Genomic DNA, 24,429 nt, shown 5'->3' with positions numbered 1-24,429 from the left:
ACTTTTTTTTTTTTTGAGTTTAATATAATTTTTCAGTTCGAATTTATCTATTGTTAGTAAGGTTATAAAAAAAAAATGATTTTTATAAAAGTAAAATTTAGAATTTGAAATAAAGTAAACTACTGGAATTAATGTGTGCTAGTTTTTAGGGAAAAAAAAATTGTATAAAACCTATGTACATATGTTTCTATCAAAATAGAAAGTGTGCTAATTTTAAGGAAAAAAGTTTCTCAGATAGTTTTTTTTTATTAAAAATTTTGTTAAATTATAATTTTAACCTTTATTTTAAGAATAAGGATTATTTAATTAGATTAAGAGTATTTTTGGTATTTTTTAAAATCATAACTAAATTTTTTAATATCATGCTAATGAATGCCCTTAAAATATTGATTAACAATTTATTTTAAGAAAATTTTGATACAATTTTTACTGAGAATGAAAAAAATTATCATTTTTTCTATAAAAACTTTTTTTAAATTGAATATTAATTAATGCCAGCATCAGTGAGCAGAGAAGAGACGAGAAAGTGGCATGTGTGGAAGCATACCCTACTTATGGACAGTAATCAATGAATTACATACTTGGCGGCGCTGCAAACGTGTGTCGTTTTTACATTACAAAAATCACAATCAAACTGCTGAAACTCCTGCCAAAAAGTTGGGGAGAGACTAGAAAAATGTAAAAGAGGATAGTATTAAACACGTGGCTAACCTCAACTTTTAACGTGGAATGTGGAAACTGAAGAAGCTCTTTTGTGCTTCCACGTCTTCAATGACGTGAAGAAGTAGAGGACTCCTTTCTTTCATGATAAGGAAACAGAATAGTACTTCTTTTCAGAATAGTACTTCACTAAAGACGCAAAGAACAAACAAGAAGAACCTCTTCACTTCAGGAAGGCACTTTGGGAAATTGGGAAATCCCATTTACATTTCAATCCTCCCAATACCTAAATACAAATATCATTATTTATTACTTTAATTTTATAAAACTTCTATTTTCACTCAATCTCACGACTTGTCTTACTCCTTATTATAGCAACATCATATAGGCAAACCGCAAAAAGAATGAAAAGATCACTGAAAAAGTCCAAAAAGCGTAGGCTTTTTTGTCACTTATGTGGAAAGTAGAGCCCTTGATGATCCCCATTAGAATTTTGATTGGATAATTATTTCATTACTTGTCCAAATTTTAACTTTTAGCTAGATTTCGTAACGAGTTTCCTAAGATCCTATTTTCACAATTTGTCTTTTTCTCCAAGACATTGGATTCACAATTAAAGGATCTTCTATGATTTACCTAAATTCGGTGTCTAGTTCAAAGCAATGGCCTTATGGCCCTTATCATTACACACTGCAATTCTCCGTGAAAAACTAAGATTCGAATCCTCCTCCTCTAATTTTAAAAAATAAGAATAAGAAAATAAAGAACTTAAAATTTGAATTCTTTTTCTCCATTTTTTAAAAATAAGAACAAGAAAGTAAAGAACTTAAAATTCAAGTCCTCCTTCTCCACATAAATACATACATATATATTATATACAAAGGAAAAATACGCTAAACCTTATAAAATTTCTTAATAAACGGCACCCCGTTTGATGTTGTTTACCTATAAACTATTAATAATATTGATGATGTACGAAATCAGTAGATTCTTTTGGTTTTCCCATCAAATATAACCCTTAATTCTCATAGGTTTTGTTTTTAAATGTAATACAAAACTTGATATAATATAATTTTTTATAAAAATATAGTTTTAAATATAAACATATATCATTACACGAGTAATTCACATTTTTAATGGTGCACACGCATGTTTAATGATTTGCGCACAAAATAATACCTAAAAAATTAAGTATTACATTCAATGATTCAAAAACTTCAGATCGGTTTCGTGTTCAACAATAAACCACCAATAAATCATATGGGTCTGAATACCTTTTTCAAAACTAAAAGAAATGTCCATTTCAAAGTTTTGAAATTAAAACTTAGGTATCTTCTGGTTAAAGCTTTCCAAGGCACTAAAGCTAAGTCAGCAAGAAGAATTAAATGGCTTTTGGGCAATTTGATATATTAAACAAGATCCATTTTTTCACTTGAAATGGAAAGTCTTCATTTCACAATCAAAATCGATCAATTTCGATATAGGTGATCCTTTGAATATATATATATATATAAAATATAATATAATGTTATGTTGACTCTTACATTATCTTTGTTAGGATGAACAAAATTTGTATCAATATTCAATATTCAATACCAAACTAAAGCAAAAGTCATAACCTCATAACTGATCAACAAAGAAAATATAAAAAATAAAAATTATTTAGAGGAATGAGTACTGCTACTATGATGACTAGTCTCTGACCAAGTCGGTGTTGAAAATTCTGTGGCTGCACCTGCACTAGTGACCGGTCCAAGGTGAACAGGCGACGGAGCAGGGTAAAACTGAGAAAGTGAAGGTGGTGGTGGTGAAGGAGAAGATGAAGAAACAGAGGAAGCAAGTGAAGAAGACGATATTGATGAAGGAGAAGACTGGAAATGAGAGGCCATTGATGACAAAACCATTTGATCATATAGACTCATAGGTTGCCCTTGAAACTCGAAACAGGGATAGTTAAAAAAGTTTCTTGATGAAGGTTGAGAGCCGTGCAACTGGCGGTGGTGAAGTAATGCTTGAGACTGAGAGTTGGCAATAGAGTCAGTTGGAATGGCCAAAAGGGGATTTGGAGGTTCAGAAATGGTGAACTGGGTCGTTGGAGAATTGGGATTTGGAGGCCTTAGTGTGACATTTTCGGGGAAGTTGAGTTTAGCTTTGTTGCCTCTGAACCTTAGAGCAGCTTCATCGTAGGCTTGTGCAGCGGCTTCAGCTGTGTCAAATGTGCCTAGCCACACTCTTGCAGCTTTGAATGGATCTCTTATTTCGGCTGCCCATTTGCCCCATGGCCTCTGTCTCACTCCCCTGTATTTTCTTCTCTGTTCTGATGTATGATTATCTCTGTTGTATTCGAATATTGGAGTTGATGCTGTTTGTGTTGGTGTTGTGGTGCTTGTCCTAACACTTGAGCCTTGTGCAGCTGTAAATGACAGAAACCAGTGAAACGTGTTAGTTTATTTTAGGTCTTTTTCAAAAAGTGGCAAACAGGGTGGTCTTCTTGGCAAGGATTATAATTTGGTGGTGATAATGATAGCAGAGCACATTCTTTTTTGCTGTATTTTGTAAATGTAATACCCTACTAGATTCTGTAATAGAATTATAAGAACATGCACAAGTTAATGCATGCAATATTAACTTACATAAAGTTACAATATATAAAAAAAAAAATCCCCAAAAACAAAAAGAATACTAAAAAGATTGAGAATGTAAAATATTGGAGCTCTGTTTTGTATTCAAATTAATTTGCCATATCTATTTTTGCGCCAAGTAGATTACTACTTGATAGCTAGTGATAATTAGTTCTAGGAGGTTGCAGATATATATTGAGAAGTGTAAAGTAGTGAACATGTAAAGAGAAATTACGGTTTGAAGATAGAATTTTACACAAAATCATTTGCAAATAAGAGGGAGTTGATCAAAAAAATTAAAATTAAAACTATAAAAAAAAAAAAGAAGCAAAAGAGATTGTTTTGGTTTATAGTAGCGAACCTGTTAGATCAGTAGATGAGCCTTCAAGTTTAAAATCACCGAGATCTCTAGAAAGCCTTGTCAATGGTTCACGCAAATCTTTACCACCCTCCTCATCTCTTCCTCTCTTTTGTCCAACTCCGGTATAAGATGAACCAGAAGCAGAATCAGAAGGGGAAGCCAGGGTTGGTGTGAAATAAGACTGATCATCAACCAAACCAAAAGGCACATCCCCAGAAACCACATGAGTCAAAGCTGAAACCATAGCAGACATCTCTGTCTCCCTACTCATAAGCCCTGAGAACATTGGCAAAGTTCTTGTTGTTGCTCCTAGTCCAACACTTCCGCCTTGTGTGTGAGGTTGATATAAGAACCATTCATCATGATTAATATTATCGGCCCCTTCATTTGGATTAAGCCCGCGTTTGTCTCTTGGATTCGCCACCTTTGGCATACACATGAAAAATTAATTAAGCAAAACTCTCTTTCTCTCTCTCTCTCTCTGTTTCGAATACGTGCAAGTGCAACTTCTTAGAGAGTCGCAAATCAACCAAAAGCAAAGACAACTCTAGTTTCAAGGACCCGATGGCAGTAAATATTATATACAAAGCGGGTTTATATGGGCATCAAAGTTAAGCGCCGCCGCCATTTATTTTATATATTTAAAGTCGGTTTTGGTTTTCGGTCTTCCCAAACTTCTGATATAATTAAATAAACAATAAATTTAGGACACTAATTACCCGAAAAAAAATCTATTAATTTTTTTAAATACTAAATATTTTTAACACAAGAGGATAGTAATTTTATAAGGTAGTTAATTTACTTTTTATAAAGAATTGAGTTACTTGCCGTGTAAAGTCTATATCTAGTTTTTGTTACATTATTTTTTAGTTTTTGTTACATTGATTTAGTACGTTATTGAAGTGGCATCAATCACCAAAATTTTTTTTTTAGATAGTAATAAAATTGGTAGTACATTTAGCATTAATTTTTTTTTTCACAATTATTGACATTGCTTATTATGATGGGTGTATGATAAAAATAGTGATAATGGGTCAATGTGAAATAAATTAAAATTGCTTCAATAGTAATTTGCCACATTGAAAAAAATCATGAAAATGTTTTTGTTCTAGAATATTAGTCAAGTGTAATAAAGTATATTCGTTGGGTTTTTGTTTTGTGGGCATGTGCTGTAATTGCATAGGTGGAAATAGCGTGATCCCAATTCACAAGTTGGCAGATGGAGGGCATGGAGGGGAGGTTAGTGTTGTTAAGGGTCAAAACGCGGTATGAACGTCAGGCCTTGGTCGGCTATCTGGGTTGAGTGTGGGGGAACCCAAGTTGACCCTTTTGGAGCCATATATGTAGTACCTCCTAGCCTCTTTCCGCTTTCTGAGTCGGTGTTGGAGAGGCCGACATAAGGCTCAATTGAGCGGAGTTGAGACTTTAATTCATGATATTTAATATTTTACGGCCAAATAGGGCCATTTCACTTTCACATGATGTTGTAGATAACGACAAGGTCATATTTTGAAGACCCATAAAAATAAATAAATAAATAATTGGTGATACTTCTTATCAAATCTCGGTATGAAGAGATGGGGACTGTTTTATTAGTGGATATACTTAACAAAGGAAATGTTCACACCGAGCAGAGTGGAAAATTGGGGTGGGTGAATATATTAATGGTGTTCAAAAGATTGCTTTTAGTAGAAGAATTAAATCCCAAGAGGGCCGAGGCCCCCTTATTTTGATGTGTCAAGTCAAATGCAACAAATATGGAATGGTTTATTACTTTGAGTTTGTAGTCATTGTTAAGAAGTATGTCATAGTTGAAAGTTTGAATTCTTTATCAGTTTTTATCAATGGGTGTCCTAATTAGGCATGTGAAGGAATGTTAAATAATCAAATTATGAGTTTATTAAAAAAAATTAAAAGTTAATTATGATTTACAATGTGTACTTTTTAAAAATATAAATACACTTGTCGTGAGTTCTAATTAGTTCAACTGGTAAAGTCTTTGATGGTTGAATAAGAGATTTGGGGTTCAATCATCACCTACACCAAAAATTAATTGGTGTCTTAGTCTGATGATAAAAAGTCGTCATTAATAGCGGACGACATAGGTTGAAACTCTCTAAAAAAATATAAATACCATTGTCAATAATTTTGCACTACAAACTAAAAAATTGGGGTGAGTGAAAACATTACAGTGTTTTAAAATTGATTTTACAATAAGAATAAAACCTAAAACCTAATCATTTCGCTATATCAAGTCAAATGCAACAATATTGAGTGATTTAAGTTTGTAATTCGCATTCATTGTTAACAGCATGTCGACGTTGAAAGTTTGAATTTTTAGAAATTTATATAAATGACTACTCTAAAAACACATGTTAAACAATGTTAAATAATCAATTTATGAGTTGTAATGTATTCTTTTCAAAAAGTAAAATGCACTTGTCAATAATTCATTAGTTTGCACTATGCAAATTGTGCATAAACACCAAGAAAAGTACATACAACACAACCCTAATGAATTTGTGATTGCAAACTAGTAAATTATTCTTTCTAAAAAGGGTAGATTGCATCTTAAAATTGAATATTTTATTATTCTTTAACATATGTAAAGCCCTTCTTATATATTAAAAATATGAAACTCAAGTACAATTACTTAGGTTTTTCTTAAATTCTTTAGTTAAATTCAATCATGTAGTTACATTGAGTAATTAACCGATGAATTAAAATTATTGAATTTAGTGCATCTATGTAATTGTATTTAAGTGCTATGCCAAACAAGAAAGATGGACAAAATGAACAAGTTCCTTTTTTTTTTTTTTCTTGAAAAAAGATTAGGATAATGTAATAATTGTTAATGCCATAAATGCAGTACCCATGAAAATTTTGAAGACTACCTCTTTTTTCTTTTTTTATTAAATTAACAAGAAGGTTGGAAACGTTAGCTCAAAGTGAAACCTTATTTTATTTTTTGAGAAACGAAGAGAAACCTTATCTAATAAGCCACCAAAGCAAGTAGTAGTATTACGTTACAAGAAGATCCTAATCCAAGTGAGGCATTATTTTATTTGTCGTAATGTTGTTGTGGATTGCGGACCGTCTTGATTGGTTCACAAAAACGGTGGTTATTATAATCTTCAAGTTGATGATTTCCATTTGTCAACGGATAATGATGCATTGACTTCAGTCAAAGCTGCAGATTGTACACCACGCGGTTTACTCTGTTGCTATCTATCTATTACGATTTACGAAGATATGAAACCTTTATTAGGAAAGTCTGAACAGATGGACTACAAGTACAATTTACTTATACTAGCTCACAATGGGAACAGAGTCACTTTATTTCTCTTTCCTAATCAGAAGATTTGGATGAATAAATTGTTTTTTAATATACTCGTAGTATCTATTGATAAACTGCGAAGAGATGAGCCTTGTGAAAGTCTAAAAAGCTGGACCAAAAGTACAATTTACTTATAAGATTAGGACAAAGTTAGTGCTTTTTAAAAAATTAAGATTAATAAATGACACTTGGGTGCCAAGAGTTTTATATTTTAAATGGTAGGTATAAAATTAGGATAAAGATAGTGTTTTTTTTTTTAATTTGATAAATAAATAATACGCGTGTCAATAGTTTTGTAGTTCTAATTGTAGTTGGTTTTCTTAAAATAGAAGTTTACCGCTTCAACTATCGAATTATTAATATATATATATATGTTTCTTTTGATAAAATTAGGATGAATTGTAAAGTTGTGGATTCAAACTTCAAAATCTATTATATGCATCTATAATTTACTAATAAAAAAAAATGAAAAATCTTTTTCTTTGGCTGAATGTAAAAACATTAGATTTTAACATACCTTTCTCTTTAATTAGTAATTTACAACTAATATATAACTTGATGGACACGTATGCTGATAGTAATCACTAACGTGTTACTCATTAACATTAACTATATATATATATATGTGTGTGTGTGTGTGTGTGAGAATTAATTAAGTGTGCATCAATTGGTGAAGGTTGTATTACATTTGATGAATCCAAATTGTCTTTGTTTGAACAATGACAAAACACAAGTCTTATTCCTCATCCTCAACAAATATGAAACTAATTTTGATTTGATGGTTTTGTTTCTTAAACAATATGCGCACCGCCAACCTATTTCGCAAATATCTTCTTGTTCTTTTTAGATCTTTATAGTTCAAATTAGTATTCAATTACAGAATGTTTGGGAGAAAAAAAAAAAACAGATTTCTTTAAGAGCGGGCTTACCAAGATGGTTGAGTACACAAAATTGAAGTCTATTAAAAGCATTTTCGTTAAGGATCTCAAAAACTTACTTTATTTATTTTAACAACTCACTTTGCAATATATCCAACAACAAAGGTTTTATATTTTTTACTACTCCATTAAATATTTTTATTATTTTATTAAAAAAATGAGAAAGAAGGTGAGAATAAAAGATGAATAGTGAGAGAGAGAAAATATATTTTAATTAAAATAGTATTATAATATTATTATATTTATAAGATTTGAGCTACAGTAGACTGTCATAGATAGCAGTCCACCGTAGCTCAGAAGCTAATAATTTTAAGAATAACATCTTTGTTGTAGTATGCTTTTTTGGAATAAGATACTAAAAAATAACATTTTTTACTTTTGAAATACTTGATGAGATGCTCTAGCGTAAAGAAAGTTCATAGAAAACAGTACTTTATTGTTAATTATATTATATATTATTATTATTATTACTCCTAAACTTAATTAGTTGAGAAAGTTGTTCACACACACATACCATGATTAGTTACAGCTTGATCATGACAAATTTAAGGAAATATCTTCGTACCATGATTAGTTACAGCTTGATCATGACAGATATAAGGAAATATCTTCGTTTTTTTATGAGAGAGAAGAATATAAGGTGATATGCATCCAAATGCAATATATATAGCTAAAAAACATATATGGTCATTGGACCACCATGAAAGCGAAGGTACGTACCTCTTTCTTTCCTCTTTCTTTCTAAATCCTTTTCCCCGCGTCAATTTTTTGTTTTAAATTCTTTGCTCCTTATAAATAGTGACAGACAGTCGACCAAAAATAAAAAAACAAAAACTAATGACAATCAATTATTCAATGGAGTTCAAGGAGACTTTTTTATTTCTTTTTTTTTTTAATTTAAATTTTTATATATAGTATCTACGACTATAGGAGAAACCAGGAAAGTACATACCTTGATGTCTTCAAAATCTTGTGTACGGTTTTAATTGAGTGAAAAGAATAAACAATCTTTTTTATTTTATTGACTTTCTCATCAAATTAATGGCATTTTCTTCTGAAAATCTTAACTATTTTTAGTATAAAATTAGAGAATCTCAATTTTTTTAATTTTATAGTTCAATAGTACAGTGATGGAGATTGTTAGATTTTGATTTATAGTTTTCTAAATTTTCTATCCTATTTTCAAAAAAATTGAGCTTAAATCTAACAGAATTACAAAAATATGTTTCAAAAAAATAAAAATGAATGCAAAACAACGAGCTTGTGAGAAAATAAGTTGGTACTGTCCAAGACTCCAACTAATAAATTGCAAGCTTCCTTAAATAATTTATAGCCTAATGATTACTAAGAATAAATTAAAATCCGTGAATTTCAGTTAGCTCAATTGATAAAGTTTCTGATGGTTGAATAAAAAACTCCAATTAAAAAACTGCAAGCTTCCTTAAATAATTTATAGCCTAATGATTACTAATAATAAATTAAAATTTTTGGGTTTCAGTTAACTCAATTAGTAAAGTCTGTAATGGCTGAATAAGAAATCTGGAGTTCAATCTTTGCCTACACCAAAAATTGATTGTTATCTTGGTCTGATGATAAAAAGTTATCATCAAGATCAGACGTCATAGGTTAAAACTTCCTAAAAAAAATTGTCGTTGCACTTTTTGAGGTAAAAATATATATACATAGTTTAATCAAATTATTGTAATTTTACAAACCTGAAGTGAGATTAGTATAAATTTTCCAAATAATTAGCCCCCACATGCTCATCAATATTCCCTATTCCCTAGATAGGTACAATATTTATAGGATAAAACTTAAATACAATTTCTTAAGTGGAGTATAATAAATTCCCCAATAAAATTTAAGCACATAGTTATATAGTATACATGAATATGTTCAAAGAATAAAAACATTTACTTTGACATTTTAGAACATTCACAATGACTTTCCTAAAATTTCCTCCATATTTTAAAATAAGAACTTACTTTTTCAATTTTAATTAAGCACTTTTCAAACTCTTAAATCTGATACTTTTATCTTATATTCTATTTTTTTATTAAAATATTTTTTTCTTTATATATTTTTTTATACTTTTCAGAAATCTTATTATAAAAAATTCTTTATAGAATGAATAGTATTTCTCTAATACATTTAGGAAGCATGGTTGCAACTAGCAAATAGTTGCCAACGGGGGGATTGGCTGAGTTGGTCAGGACTTTGCTTCCCTGCTTGTCAGGCTTGGGTTCGAGTCCTGCCAACGGCCTTCTTTTGGTGGACATCTTTAGTGAGGGGTGTACTCAAAAATAAGGTGACTCTCACACGCGTTCACGAATATGTATGACACAGCGCCCTATTCGGGGGTTTAATACAACCATAAACACCCCTTTTATCGTTTACCAAAAAAAAAAAAAAAACTAGCAAATAGTTATTTTAGTGATGCAAAGGGAATCCAATATGGGGCTTTTTTAGGGTTCATTCCTTATTTCGTCTCTTATCCTATTTTATGGAGACCAATATAAATGCTATTTCTTACCTTTTTGCATTCGGACTATAATTGAATGACATCAATCACATCATCCAATCTTTTACAATAACTTCTTTTTGATTACCAGTGTGAATGCATAATACAATCCTAGATTCCTTAGCAAGAGGATGCACAAGAAAATGAGGGTCTTATAGTCTGGACGGAAGTATATTCTTATTTCCTCCTTTTATAAAAAAAAAATTATAGATCACAAATTTTTATACATATTTTGTCACAGTTATTTTATATGGTTAATTATGAGTAGCGAAGATAAATTAGTAAATTTATGTAAAAGTGATAGAAAATAATTTACTATTTATCACATAAAATAATTACAAAAAATAATAAATTAAATTTTGTGACTTTAGAATAACTCTCATTTTATTATGTACAATTTGATGAACACTAAAAATACCTAGAAAGGCAAAGTCAACGTTCAAAAGAGTTTCTAGAAAGAAAAGAAAAGAAAAATAAAATTCGAAAGTCCAACAGCAATGAAGGGGATAAAAATAGTAAATGGACGGAAACAGTGAGGACGGATCGACACCATCATTGACCCAGCTATGACGGTTAGGTGTTGCTGAATATCCGTCTTGTATAAATTAATTATGGATGCCACGTGGCATGTCGTTTGATATATTTCAGATAAGCTTCTGCTTTATCCCCACACAAACGTGTATATTTAGACTTCTTGCGACACACGTTTGAGAAGACTCCTATATGGAAAAGAACTTGAGAAGGAAGTTGTATTCTCAAAGAAAGGTAATTCTACTCACTATAAATACCCCAGAAACCCTAAGTATGAAGGTATGCATAATATTCTTAACTCTAGCACTCTAGGGTTAAAGGAACAAGATTCTAACTTGACCTTCGGAGGGTATTCGGCCGACACCACACCGGTGCTCTCTTCTAGGTCCTTTGTTTTCTTTTTGCAGGTGTTGCTTTCGTTTGAGGAGCGCTTGCAACTCACTGGTGATATTTTCGCATCATCGCTGGCGCCGTCTGTGGGAAAAATAACACTAAGGAGGAGGAAGAAAAACTTCGGATTATTTTATCCTCGCTCTATCCCTGAGACAAAGAGTTGCATGGCACTCACCCGATCGATGGCAACGAACAACAATCAAGGCGACGAACCACGCGCCACTGCTTTGGAAAGGCAGGTCCAAACGCTTGCAGCGGCGGTTGAGCGCCTCACTAAGCAAAATCATGATCTGGAAGAGCAGTTGCGACAAATAACTGCACATCAGAGCGCACCACAGGAAGATCAGGAGGGAGCTAGTCCCGAAGGAAGGAACGCGGAAAGACCTGAGGGCAGCAACGCTCCGACTAGACCCGAGCGACAAGAAACCAATCAACCGCTTGCTTTAGACCCGGTGCCGACTCACATAGCCACAGAAATGCAGGAGATGAGGGAACGTATGGATGCAATGATGAACGACCTTAAGGTACGAGTATCCCGCAAACTCGACGACCTAGTCCATAGAACGGATGCACCATTAACAGCGATGGAGAATTCATACCCCGTCCCTTCAAAGTTTAAAATGCCCCATGTGGAAAACTATGACGGATCCAAGGACCCGTTGGATCACTCCGGAGTCTTTCAGAACTCTAATGCATCTTCAGTGTGTACCGGACGAAATCATGTGCAGGGCTTTCCTCACCACCTTGAAAGGGCCTGCGAGGGATTGGTACAGAAAGTTGACGCCTAATTCCATCAGCACTTTTAAGGAATTAGGTGCACAGCTTCGTGTCACACTTCATTGGAAGTCATCGACACAAGAGGTCTATTGCATGTATATTGGGAATTAAACAACGAGAGGGTGAGACTTTAAGGTCTTATATAGCCCGCTTTAATAAGGAATCCCTCTCGATAGACGAGGCCGACGACAAGACACTTGTGGCGCATTCACAAACGGGTTACAAGAGGGTAAGTTCTTATTTTCCCTATGTAAGAATGACCCAAAGACTATGTCTCGATGTCTATTGTGGCGACGAAGTATATGAACGCGGAGGATGCCTTGCTGCCGGTAGAAGACTACAAACCAAAGAAAAGGGAAAGAGAGGAAGATATGAAACCAGATAACGGACGAAAAGTGGCTAGAACCGAGATCGACGAGAAGACCGAGACCCAAACCGCCTTCAAGGTGAGGTTCACAAGTTTCACCCCTCACAGCCCCAATTGACCAAGTGCTAATGCAAATCAAAGATGAAGGAAGCTTGACATTCCCGGGCAAGTTGAAGGGAGATCCGAACAAGAGGCCAAGAGATGGATATTGCCGCTTTCACCGGACCATGGCCATGATACGACGGATTGTTTTGATTTGAAACAACGATTGAAGCCCTTATAAGGCAAGGAAGGTTGCAAAGGTTCGTGAGGAAGGAAAGAACTCGATCATCCTCGTAGAGCGAATCCTAGACGGGAAAAACGAGCGTCCCGTACCACCGGTAGCAGACATACGGATGATAATGGGGGGCAACGCTTCGCAGGATCGTCCAAGAAGGCCAGAAAGACTTATTTACGGACGGTACAAAGTGTCCAATCGACGGGACCTTCATTAGAAAGAATACGGCGAGACGGCTCCAGCATCGAGTTTTTTGAAGACGAGGCCCGGCGCCTTTACCACCCCCATGACGACGCGCTTGTGGTTAGCATCCAGTGTAGGGGATTTCAACGTCCACCGAGTTCTAGTAGACAACGGGAGCTCGCAGGACATCCTTTACTATCCTCGCGTTCCACAGCGGATGGGGATTGCAAAGGAGCGCCTCCCATCCCGCACGCGCGCCTCGTCGGCTTCGGGGGAACCCGGGTCCATCCTTTAGGATCCGTCACATTGAGGTAACGGTAGGAGACTACCCACGAGATAACTAAAAATGTCTCCTTTCTAGTGGTGGATTGTTCTTCAGCATACAACGCCATACTCGGACGTCCTACTCTCAATGCATGGAAAGCCATCACTTCAACCTACCATCTGATGATCAAGTTTCCCATTGAACATGGGGTTGGAGAACTACGCGGAAATCGGTAACCGCACGGGAATGCTACGTGGCCATGATGGAGATGGATGACCATGTACGGGCAACGAGCATCGAAGAACAGAGAACAAAGGGCGGAACCCGCGGAGTCATTGGAAGAAGTCCAACTAGATGATTCGAGGCCCGATCGAACCACCAGATAGGAACCTCGGTCGACCAAACGATTCGACATGCGATCCTACTCGTTCCTCAAAGAAAACCAAGATGTATTCACATGGAGCCATGACGACATGCCGTGGATAGATCCGACGGTCATAGTCCATAAATTAAACGTATCACCTTCGTTCTCTCCAAATTCGACAAAAGAAACGCGTATTCGCCCCGAAAGGGATCGAGCTGCACAGAGGAAGTGCGTGCTACGAGAAGCGGACTTCATACGAGAGGTGTACTATCCAGACTGGCTGGCAAATGTGGTAATGGTCAAAAAGTCAAATGGGAAGTGGAGAATGTGCGTTGATTTCACGGATTTAAATAAAGCGTGCCCTAAAGACAGCTACCCGCTCCCACGGATTGACGCTTTAGTCGACTCCACCGCAAAGCATGAGTTGTTGAGCTTCATGGACGCCTTCTCGGGGTACAACCAGATTAAGTTGGAGAAGACAGATCAAGAGAAGACATCATTTGTGACGAGTCAAGGGCTTTTTTGCTACAAGGTGATGCCATTCGGGCTTAAGAATGCAGGAGCCACGTACCAACGATTAATGAACAAGATGTTCGAGCACCAGATTGGCCGGAACGTCCAAGTCTACGTAGATGACATGTTGGTAAAAAGCGTAAAGGCGTCGGATCATCTGAGGGACCTCCCGTGAGACTTTCGACACTCTTCGAACGTACAAAATGAAGCCGAACCCAAGCAAATGCGCATTCGGGAGTAACCGCTGAAAAGTTCTTAGGGTTCATGGTGTCCGGCGGGCATTGAGGTCAACCCCGAGAAAGTGAAAGCAATTATGGATCTATCTCCTCCAAGGACGGTGAAGGAAGTGCAAAGCCCGACGGGAAAGATAGACCTTAAATAGGTTCGTATCAAGAGCAACCGACAAGTGTCTCCCTTTCTTTAGAACGCTAAGGAAATCTTTTGAGTGGACTGACGAATGCCAAAGGGCATTTGAAGAGTTGAAGGCATATCCGTCCGCCCCGCCATTACTTAGCCCGTCTACGCCGGGGGAGGAATTATTCCTATATCTTGCTGTCTCGTCTACGGTAAGTGCGGCTCTCATTAGAGAGGAAGGGAAGGTCCGTAAGCCCGTGTACTTTGTAAGCCGGCGCTACGAGGCGCCGAGAGAGGTACCCACGGATAGAGAAACTCACCTTCGCACTTGTAACCTGCAGCTCGAAAACCGAAGCCGTATTTTCAAGCACACACACAATAACAATCTTGACGGATCAGCCCATTACGGAGAGCAATGCACAATCCGAAACCGCCGGACGAATGGCTTTGTGGGCTATCGAGCTAAGCGAGTACAATATCCAATACCGGCCACGAACAATTGTGAAAGGACAAATATTGCGTACTTCATTGCGGAATTCACTACACATGAGGAGCAGGGGGCAGAAGAGACGCCTACATGGAGAATTCATATAGACGGATCCTCCAATAAGCATGCGGGAGGAATCGGGGTTGTACTCCATACCCCGGAAGGAGATAAGATTGAATGTATGATCCGTTTGGAGTTCCCTGCTACGAATAATGAAGCGGAGTATGAGGCCCTGGTGGCGGGATTGGAGCTTGCACAGCGGGCCCCAGGCTGTGAAGGCAATGGTCTACTCCGATTCCCAAATCGTAGCTAGCCAAGTTAATGGGAGTTATGATTGTAGGAATGAACGAATGAGAAAGTACCTCGAAGAAGTGAAGGGTCGGACGAGTGCCCTCAAATTCACGATAACTCAGATACCGAGAGAAGAGAATCAAGAAGCGGATCAACTCGCAAAGGCTGCTTCGGCCGAACCTATGGTCGTCCCAGAGCAGGACGGCAAGCTTCCAGACGGGAAGGAAGACGCAAGAAAATTGAAGGTTAGGGCTGCCCGATTCATGCTGATCAAAGGCATCCTCTACAAAAGAGGATTCTCCCGCCCTTATCTAAGATGCCTAGGCCATGACGAAGCAGACTACGTAATGAGGGAAGTTCATGAAGGGATCTGTGGAAACCACTCAGGGTCAAGGTCTCGGTACACAAGCTACTCGTAGCCGGGTATTACACGGGCCGACAATGCAGAAGGATGCCCATGTATACGTGAGAGCCTCGATAAGTGTCAACGGTTCGGCGATCTTATTAGGCAAACCAACGGAGGAACTCACACCTATGACGGCCCCATGGCCGTTCGCACAATGGGGATTGGACATCATGGGTCCATTTCCAATGGCGGCAAGACAACCGAAGTTCCCGGTAGTAGGAATCGACTACTTCACCAAGTGGGTGGAAGCGGAAGCTCTTGCTACTATCACGGAGAGAAAATATTCGCAACTTTGTATGGAGAAATATTATCCGCCGATATGGGATTCCGAGAGTACTTGTGTCGGACAACGGGAAGCAATTCGACAACGATGCGTTCCGAGACTTTGTTCTCGGCTAGGAATCAAGAATCACTACTCGTCGCCCGCTCATCCACAAGCACCCGACAAGTTGAAGTCACGAACCGGTCCTTATTAAAGATCATCAAGACCCGGCTCGAGGGGCAGCGGCATATGGCCAGATGAACTACCAAGTGTCCTACGGGCGTACAACAACGGCAAGAACGCCAACGGGAGAGACACCGTTTCGATTGGCGTTTGGTGCCGAAGCCCTCATACCGGCAGGTTGGGTTGACGAGCTACCGTGTGGAAAGCTATGACGAGGGTAAGAACGCCGAAGCGTTACGCCTACAGCCTTGACCTTGTTGATGAAGTCGTAGGCAACAAGCGGCTCAAAGACCGGCTCTGCATCGGGACATGATGGCAAAACATTACAACTCTAAGGTTCGGCACGGACTTCAAAGTTGGAGATCTAGTGTTACGAAAAGTGCTTGGCGCTACGAAAGATGCATCCCCGGGAAAGCGGGTCCCAACCGGAAGTGCCCGTACCGAATCATTTCATGGCACAGAAGGGAACGTACTACTTGGAGACATTAGACGGAAGGAAGTTAAGCCATCCCCGGAACACGGAGCACCCGAAGAAGTACTACCAATAAGTGCGCAAGCCACAATACCAACTGCCTTACTTTCCAGTTTAATTTTAGACAGTTATAGCTTTTACTTTTTAGAGCTCAGTTTTTTCTTTTTCATAAACAATTTGGTTTATTGAACTTATGAGAGGAATTTTTTTAAAAAAATGCATGCTGATGAAAACCTACAAGTCCACATAGTGGACGGATCACCCAAAGGGTGAAGAACCTACAAGTCCACATAGTGGACGGATCACCCAAAGGGTGAAGAACCTACAAGTCCACATAGTGGACGGATCACCCAAAGGGTGAAGAACCTACAAATCCACATAGTGGACGGATCACCCAAAGGGTAAAAAATCTACAAGTCCACATAGTGGACGGATCACCCAAAGGGTGAAGAACCTACAAGTCCACATAGTGGACGGATCACCCAAAGGGTGAAGAACCTACAAGTCCACATAGTGGACGGATCACCCAAAGGGTAAAAAATCTACAAGTCCACATAGTGGACGGATCACTCAAAGGGTGAAGAACCTACAAGTCCACATAGTGGACGGATCACCCAAAGGGTAAAAAACCTACAAGTCCACATAGTGGACGGATCACCCAAAGGGTGAAGAACCTACAAGTCCACATAGTGGACGGATCAACCAAAGGGTAAAAAACCTACGAGTCCACAAAGTGGCCGGATAACCCAAAAGGTAAAAAACCTTAAGTCTAAAAAGTGGACGGATTATCCCATGGATAAATGTCTACATTATGGACGGATAACCTGATGGATGAAAAGTTTTACAACTCCATAAAGTAAGGCAGACTACACAAAAAGATGAGAAAATCTAGTTCATAAAGTGGACGGTTAGTAAAAAAACTCATTTGAAAGTCCGTTCACAAATGGACGGGTTATCTGAATATATGACGGATAATAAGCAAGCAACATGCAATTTAAGATTTGATAAGTCAAGTTTAAAAATTACAAATGACGGTTCAAACAAAAGTTCTCTAAACAGTGATAAATTTTTACAAAAGGGAAAGTGTTCTATTCGTTCTTCGGAGATGAGTTCCCGTCCAATGGACCGTCGTCCGGGCCGAGTAGGAGGTTGAACTTCACCTTCATCGCTGGAGCAGTGACGGCGAACACTTCATCCGTACTCTCCGACCGGACGGATTGCGCGAGTGTTTGCCCTCGAGCATCAATGTTGATGTGAGATACGTCCAACTCGGGTACGACGACTTAACCCGACGGACAGCGTCGTCGAACCCGTCTCGCAAAGGAGTTTCCAAGCTCCGTCGAAGATTCTCGAATCACGGTATTCTTGGACGGCTATCTCCTTGGCATTGTCGTTTCGACACCGTCTCCGTCACTCGCTTATCTTTATTATTCAAAAGTTCACGTAGATGCCCATTCTCTTTCTCCACTTCGCCTCTAACTTGCTCCGAGCACTTGAGCTTCTCGTCCATATTAATCTTATAGGTCTTCACCATGTAACTCCTCCTCCATCGTCTTGTTTTTCTGTCTCAGACGGTCCATGGATGTCTCGTGATTAAGGCAACGGCCAAAAAGCCCCTTCATCATCACCATGGCCTGGAAGCAAAAGAAAAACGATGTCATGATAATGACGGGCGTAAAAGAACTTAGCAACAATACTAGACGGATCCAAAATTACCTGAGCAAGGGTGAAGAGTCCCGTTTCACCCATCGCTTCCGTCGACTGGTTTCCAAGGTCTGCGTAGTCGTCAGCAGTCAGCATGGACGACATCTTCTCGAGAGCATAGCTCGAGTCTTCCCGGAAGAGGACGGGTGGTTTCTCCCCTGGAGGTGTTGGACCCTTCATTAAACCTTTGCCTTTCCCGTGTTTGACGGGCGTTTTCTCAGCTTGTAAGGCCACGACGGGTTCGACGGTAGTCCTCTGTTTCTTCTGAGGACGGTCCGTCTTCTCATGTTGGATTCGTTTTGACGCGTACCGTGCCGTCGTCCCCTTTGTTTGACCCCGTCCTCGCTTTTTCTTTGCCTGCTTGCCGTTTAATAAGGGCTCTCCTCCCGGCGGCGTCCATTTCGCAAATCATAGACTCGATGAGAGAGGAAAGGTAAAGTAAAGCAAAAGAAAAAATGAAAGACGGGTATAGTTTTGACGAACTTACGTTTTCGAACTTTGTTATCGTATTGACGGGCAGCGGATGAAGGTTCGGGTCCGTCACAATACCAATTCAGAGTATCAAGCGTGACGAGTTGAGCCCAAGTTCTTTCCTGCAGTTTTGTCTTGTTAAAAATTCTCTCTAAAAAACTCCACTGCTCCAAGTCAACCTGAGGACGGTCCCGAGCTGCAATAAAGGAGGGTTAGACCTAGAAAATAAATTAAATTGACTTCAAAGATCGGACGGAAGCAAAAAAAGGGTACACATACCCGACGGAGGCATTATGCCCCATGTTGTGTCGACGGGCATGTTAGTTACATCTCCTGGACGGCACATCCATTCGTCCCCTTCTAAAAAGAAGTAACGACTCTTCCGGGCCTCTATTGAGTCCGGAGTGTCACCGACGAGCCTCAATAAGGGACTTCTAGCTACAAAGCTATACATCCCCTTGGACTTGACGATCTCTCGTTGGACGGTAACAATGGAAAAATTCTTCCACCGTCAACCTTCTCGGCACCTTCGACATCGCCCCCATACAAACCTCAACCCCAATGAACACTCTCCGTGCATTTGGGGAGATTTGGGTGACGGACAGACCAAGGTATTGAAGAAGTCGACGGTGAAGAGAACTCAAGGGAAATCTGAGCCCCGCCTTTAAAGCTTGCTCGTAGAGCCCAACACCGTCTACCCCCCTGTAGTAGCATTTCTCGGATTTGTTGGGAAGACGTAGACGGATGTTGTCTGGTATTTGGTACTTTGTCCTAAGTGTGTTGAGTTGAGATTCGGTCATGGACGACCTAAAATCGTTTACCGTCCAGAGGCAAGATGACGAACTCCCTAAGGCCATCTCAAGGCCAATTACCGATTGGACGGGAGGATCCACACCGTCCAAGCTACTACCGGACGATTCTCGAACTCTCCGTCTCTAGACCACCATCAAGGGAAGAAGAGGTACTTGACGGATCCCTCTCTTCACTTGAAGTGTCGGGATCTCTGACTCGACGGAAACTTTTCATCGTAGCCCGCCCCCTCGCGGACAAACGACCGGTTACTTCGACGCACTAGACATTACCTACATTTATGACGGTACAACCTAAGACACCGACGGTTCTAAAGAAAACACATACTTAAAACAAGAAATTCAAAGAAAGACGGAGAAAGGTTTGGAATACGTACCGAATCGAAATGATTTCCGACGAGAATCGACGGACGGATCTCGCTCGAAATGACGGGAAGGCACGATAGTTGTGACGGTTGTGCTCGCTCACAAGTTTTTGATATGAAGGTAAAATAAGGGGAGAAAAATTTGGCTTTTTATAGAGCGTAGGCGCGGAATACGAAGCGACGCCTCGGTTTGGGTAAGTAGCCAATCCATGAGGGCCACGTGCTCTTCGCCGTAAATGTAGGCCACGTGTCATCCGTCATGATATGCCACGACCGTCCCCATTTAATACATTAGCTTTTAGTCATTCCATGGATCCGTCGCATTATAAGGACGGATCCAAGGAATGAAGGGGGCAATCGAAGGGGATAAAAATAGTAAATGGACGGAAACAAGGAGGACGGATCGACACCATCATTGACCCAGCTATGACGGTTAGGTGTTGCCGAATATCCGTCTTGTATAAATTAATTATGGATGCCACGTGGCATGTCGTTTGATATATTTCGTATAAGCTTCTCGTTTTATCCCCACGCAAACGTGTATATTTAGACTTCTTGCGACACACGTTTGAGAAGACTCCTATATGGAAAAGAACTTGAGAAGGAAGTTGTATCCTCAAAGAAAGGTAATTCTACTCACTATAAATACCCCAGAAACCCTAAGTATGAAGGTACGCATAATATTCTTAACTCTAGCACTCTAGGGTTAAAGGAACAAGATTCTAACTTGACCTTCGGAGGGTATTCGGCCGACACCACACCGGTGCTCTCTTCTAGGTCCTTTGTTTTCTTTTTGCAGGTGTTGCTTTCGTTTGAGGAGCGCTTGCAACTCACTGGTGATATTTTCGGCATCATCAAGCAACATGCATTAAAAGGATAGTAGACTGCAACTACTCTTTAGGACCGATGAATAGTAGATAAAAGGGAGCGTAGTGTGTACCGTTGGTTGGTTGATGATAGAGGTGGTCCTACTTGAACTTCCGATAAAATGTACTTTGAACATTTGACTCTATTATTTGCTATTTTCTCCTATAACTCATTAAAATAATATATAAAAATTATTAAAATAATAACACAAAAGCCAAGCCAGTAACACAACCAGCCATCGCATAATAACCACTGCAAAAAACCCCGCTACAACCCACAACGTGAAACATACCAACGAAAAAAATAAAAATAAAAATAAAAATAATAAACCCAACCCAACCCAACAATTACCACAAATAGCACACCGATCTCAACAGCCATTACAAATGCATATGCTAATTTCAACAACCACCAATCTTCACCATGTCATAGCCGATCTCAACGCTATCCTCACCATTTAACTGAGAGAGTTTGAATCAGATAAAGACTTGAGAAAGAGTGTGTGTAAGGAGAGAGAATAAATTAATCATTAAAAAAAAGTAACAGAATAAGGTTTTATTTAGTTATTTTCACCACCAACTTACATACAACTTTTTTTAAATTTTATTTTGCTCTAGATATAAGTGTCCTATTATACAGTTAACCTTTTTTTTTTTCTTAAACTAAATAAGCTGATGAAAATCATTTCACCTAAAATTTTATATTGCTTTAGATATCCTATTATACAGTTAACACATATTTTTTTCTTAAACTAAATAAGCTAATGAAAATCATTTCACCTAAAAACATTTACATTAATTGGTGTATAATAGAAAGTTGTGTAAATTTGCTTAAAAGTGACTAACATCAATGTGTGTATGACTGTGTAAATTTACGTATTTACTATAATAATAATAATAAACATATAAATTTACACTGACACAATTCATTTTGCATTTTTTATTTATTTCTTCACATATCACAAGAAAGAAGAAAGAAAGTGGATGATGGTTGTTGTGTATGAAGAAAAAAAAAACAATTAAGAAAAATTAATATTTTAATGAAATGTAGCGTAAAATTGATAATCTGATATGCATGGTATTTTGAAAAGTAAATATATAAAATAGGAAAAAAAAATTTATTGTAAAATAGACAAAAAAATTTAGGTGAAAATTCATTTTGGGTCCCTAAAGAGTGTTTTATTTGACCATGGGTGTCTGGGTTTTGGAGCTTGTTGTCTCTGGCCATGGGTGTCTGGGTTTGGAGTAGAGGGTTTGGAGCAAATCAAGGAGAAATTAGAGAGAAAGAGAGTGAGAGAAGCCAAAAACTCAATGGATAGAGAGATTAAATTGATCTAGGTTAAGGTTCGTGGAGTTGGTTTTTTATTTTTATTATTATTTTTTATAACTTGTGTGGGGAGTGGAAGAGTCCTCATCTAGGCCTAAAGCCCAAGTGCCAATTAGATCCCGTGGAATGAATTGGGCCAGACATGAATACCGAATGGACTATAGCGTCTAGAGGAAGGGCAATGGGGCCATCTTGAGCACCCAAGAGGAGGTGGGAACCCTTGCAAATCATTCTCATGAAATAGGTAGTAAGCTAAATAGAGCTAGGACTTACCTGAGGAGAGGTGCACAGATAATCCACGTCTTACTTCCAGCTAGTATCTAGAACCTCAGGGAATTTTCCAGAACATGCAAGAAAGATGAAGATCTTCACCCCCGCATTAATGAGGAGACCTCCACCTAACCTCTGCTGCATTGAATACATATGAGACAACATGAACAGTACAAATACTCCCAAAGTCAAAATTCTAGAATAAGGGAAGGGAGGAAACCGATAAAGGAGAGGAAAGTATTTCTAAAAACTTGGTTGGCGATAGGACAGCTATGAAAATAAGAACAAATAGGTACCTATATAAGGAGGGAGACAAGTAAAGAAAGGGGGATCGGAAAAAATAAAGAGAGAGAGAGAGAGAGAGTAGAAAAAGAAAGAGTGACACCACGGGAAATTGAATTTTCTCTTGTAACACATTAGTTTTACTTTCAATGAATAGTTTTTCGTGAAATCAATTGCTTGAGTTTCCCATTGTAGAGTGTTAGTCAATCAAACTGAGAATAAAAGAGAAAAAACACTCTATATGTCTCAATTCCCAAAGATCTATCAAATATCTGCATGGAAAGCTAGTTTTTGGCCTCCTACAATTGGTGCCATCTGTGGGAAAACTCTACCAAGATGTAGGCTCGAGAATTGATTTTCTTTGGTGACCATGGCCAGTCAATCCCAAAGCGGTCCCGCCCACCTATCTCGTCCAAGCATTTCTGAAGAATCTATCCATGTAGATCGATGTTTGCGATCAGAAGTTCATAAAGAGACTCAAAGACAACCTAACCCATACCTGTAGGAAGAGAGGTCTGCCACCAATACAGAAGGCCCCTCATATTCTAGTAAGGATAGGGAGGTGGAAAGGTTGAGGGAGAAAGTGGTGATGCTGCGAAGGGAAGCTGAAAGAAACGAGGAGCTTCTTCGGAGAAATGACGAAGAACTTCTCCACCAAAGAGGACTGAGTCCCATGCCAAGTCATTCCCGAGGAGACAAGCGCGTGGTGGGAGACAGGCATAGGAAACAAGATAAAAGGCGATTTCCATTTCCCTATAGGAAAAGGACAGTCTTCCCCCCCCCCTCCCCCTTCCATAGGAGGAACATAAGGGAAGAACAAGATAGAGAGAAGCTTAAAGGACCAGTTCCTCAGCACTCAAAATTTCCTAACCCCTGAGATCCCGTGACACCTCAAGCTTCTAGTATTGATGCCATGAGCAAAGCTTTGCAGTAGATATCTCAGTCCCCATTCTCAGGGGAAATTGAAAAAACAGATCTGTCGCTCAAATTTACAAGGCCAACCTTCACAAAATATGACGGCAAAACCAATCCCGTGGAGCATGTCAACCATTACAATCAAAGTATGGCCACATACTCTAGAAACAAAGCTCTGATGTGCAAGATATTCCCTTCCAGTTTGGGGCCAATTATAATGAGATGGTTTGATGGATTGGAAAAATGGTCCATCCAAGGATATGATGAGCTAATTAGAGCATTCGAAGCACAGTTTGTGACATGTAGTAGAATCCTCACCATGTCCATGAAGGAGGAGGAAACCTTTAGGGCTTATTCAGATCGCTATTGGGAGTTATATAATGAGATCAGGGGAGACAATGGAGGGATTTCAACTAGCACATTCAAAGTATGGCTCCCTATTGATTTCAACTTGAGAGCTTCGTCAACTTTAAAGCCAGTTATGGACATGAATAAGTTTATGGAGCTGGTAGAGGAATACAAGAGGTTAGAAGATGACCAATTGCAGGATAAGGATAAAGCCAAGGTACCTACCACGGAGAAGAAAGAGGTTAAGGCAAATCAAACTCCTCAACCCCGAAAGGACTTTTTTCCTCAGGTTCAGTAGCCAAGGTTTGAGACGGCTAGCTCATTATGCAAGGAGCTCTTATATCGAATTGTGGAGAAGATAAAGAACGAGCCCTACTTTTGTTGGCCAAACAAGATGAGTGGAAATGTTACAAGAAAGAACTAAAGCCTTTACTATTCATATCATCAGGACTGGGGGCACACAACCGAGGACTAGCAAACCTTAAAGGACCATTTGAACCATCTTGAGA

General features: G+C 38.6%; 2 protein-coding genes across 2 annotated transcripts; one reads left to right on the top strand and one right to left on the bottom strand.

Moving 5' to 3' along the window:
* Nucleotides 1-2,163: 2,163 nt before the first annotated feature.
* On the bottom strand, nt 2,164-4,220 carry LOC142626427 (ethylene-responsive transcription factor ABR1-like). Its single transcript, XM_075800251.1, has 2 exons — nt 3,643-4,220; nt 2,164-3,073 (listed from the first exon to the last, which is right to left on the bottom strand). The coding sequence occupies exons 1-2, from the start codon at nt 4,079-4,081 to the stop codon at nt 2,319-2,321; spliced, it is 1,194 nt and encodes a 397-aa protein (XP_075656366.1). The 5' UTR covers nt 4,082-4,220; the 3' UTR covers nt 2,164-2,318.
* Nucleotides 4,221-23,720: 19,500 nt separating this feature from the next.
* LOC142625219 (uncharacterized) lies at nt 23,721-24,218 on the top strand. The gene has a single exon (XM_075798909.1). The coding sequence runs from the start codon at nt 23,721-23,723 to the stop codon at nt 24,216-24,218; it is 498 nt and encodes a 165-aa protein (XP_075655024.1).
* The last annotated feature ends 211 nt before the right edge of the window (nt 24,219-24,429 follow it).

This window comes from Castanea sativa, chromosome 2, assembly GCF_040712315.1.
Source record: "Castanea sativa cultivar Marrone di Chiusa Pesio chromosome 2, ASM4071231v1".
Lineage (NCBI taxonomy): Eukaryota > Viridiplantae > Streptophyta > Magnoliopsida > Fagales > Fagaceae > Castanea > Castanea sativa.
This window is presented reverse-complemented; position numbering and strand designations above follow the sequence as displayed.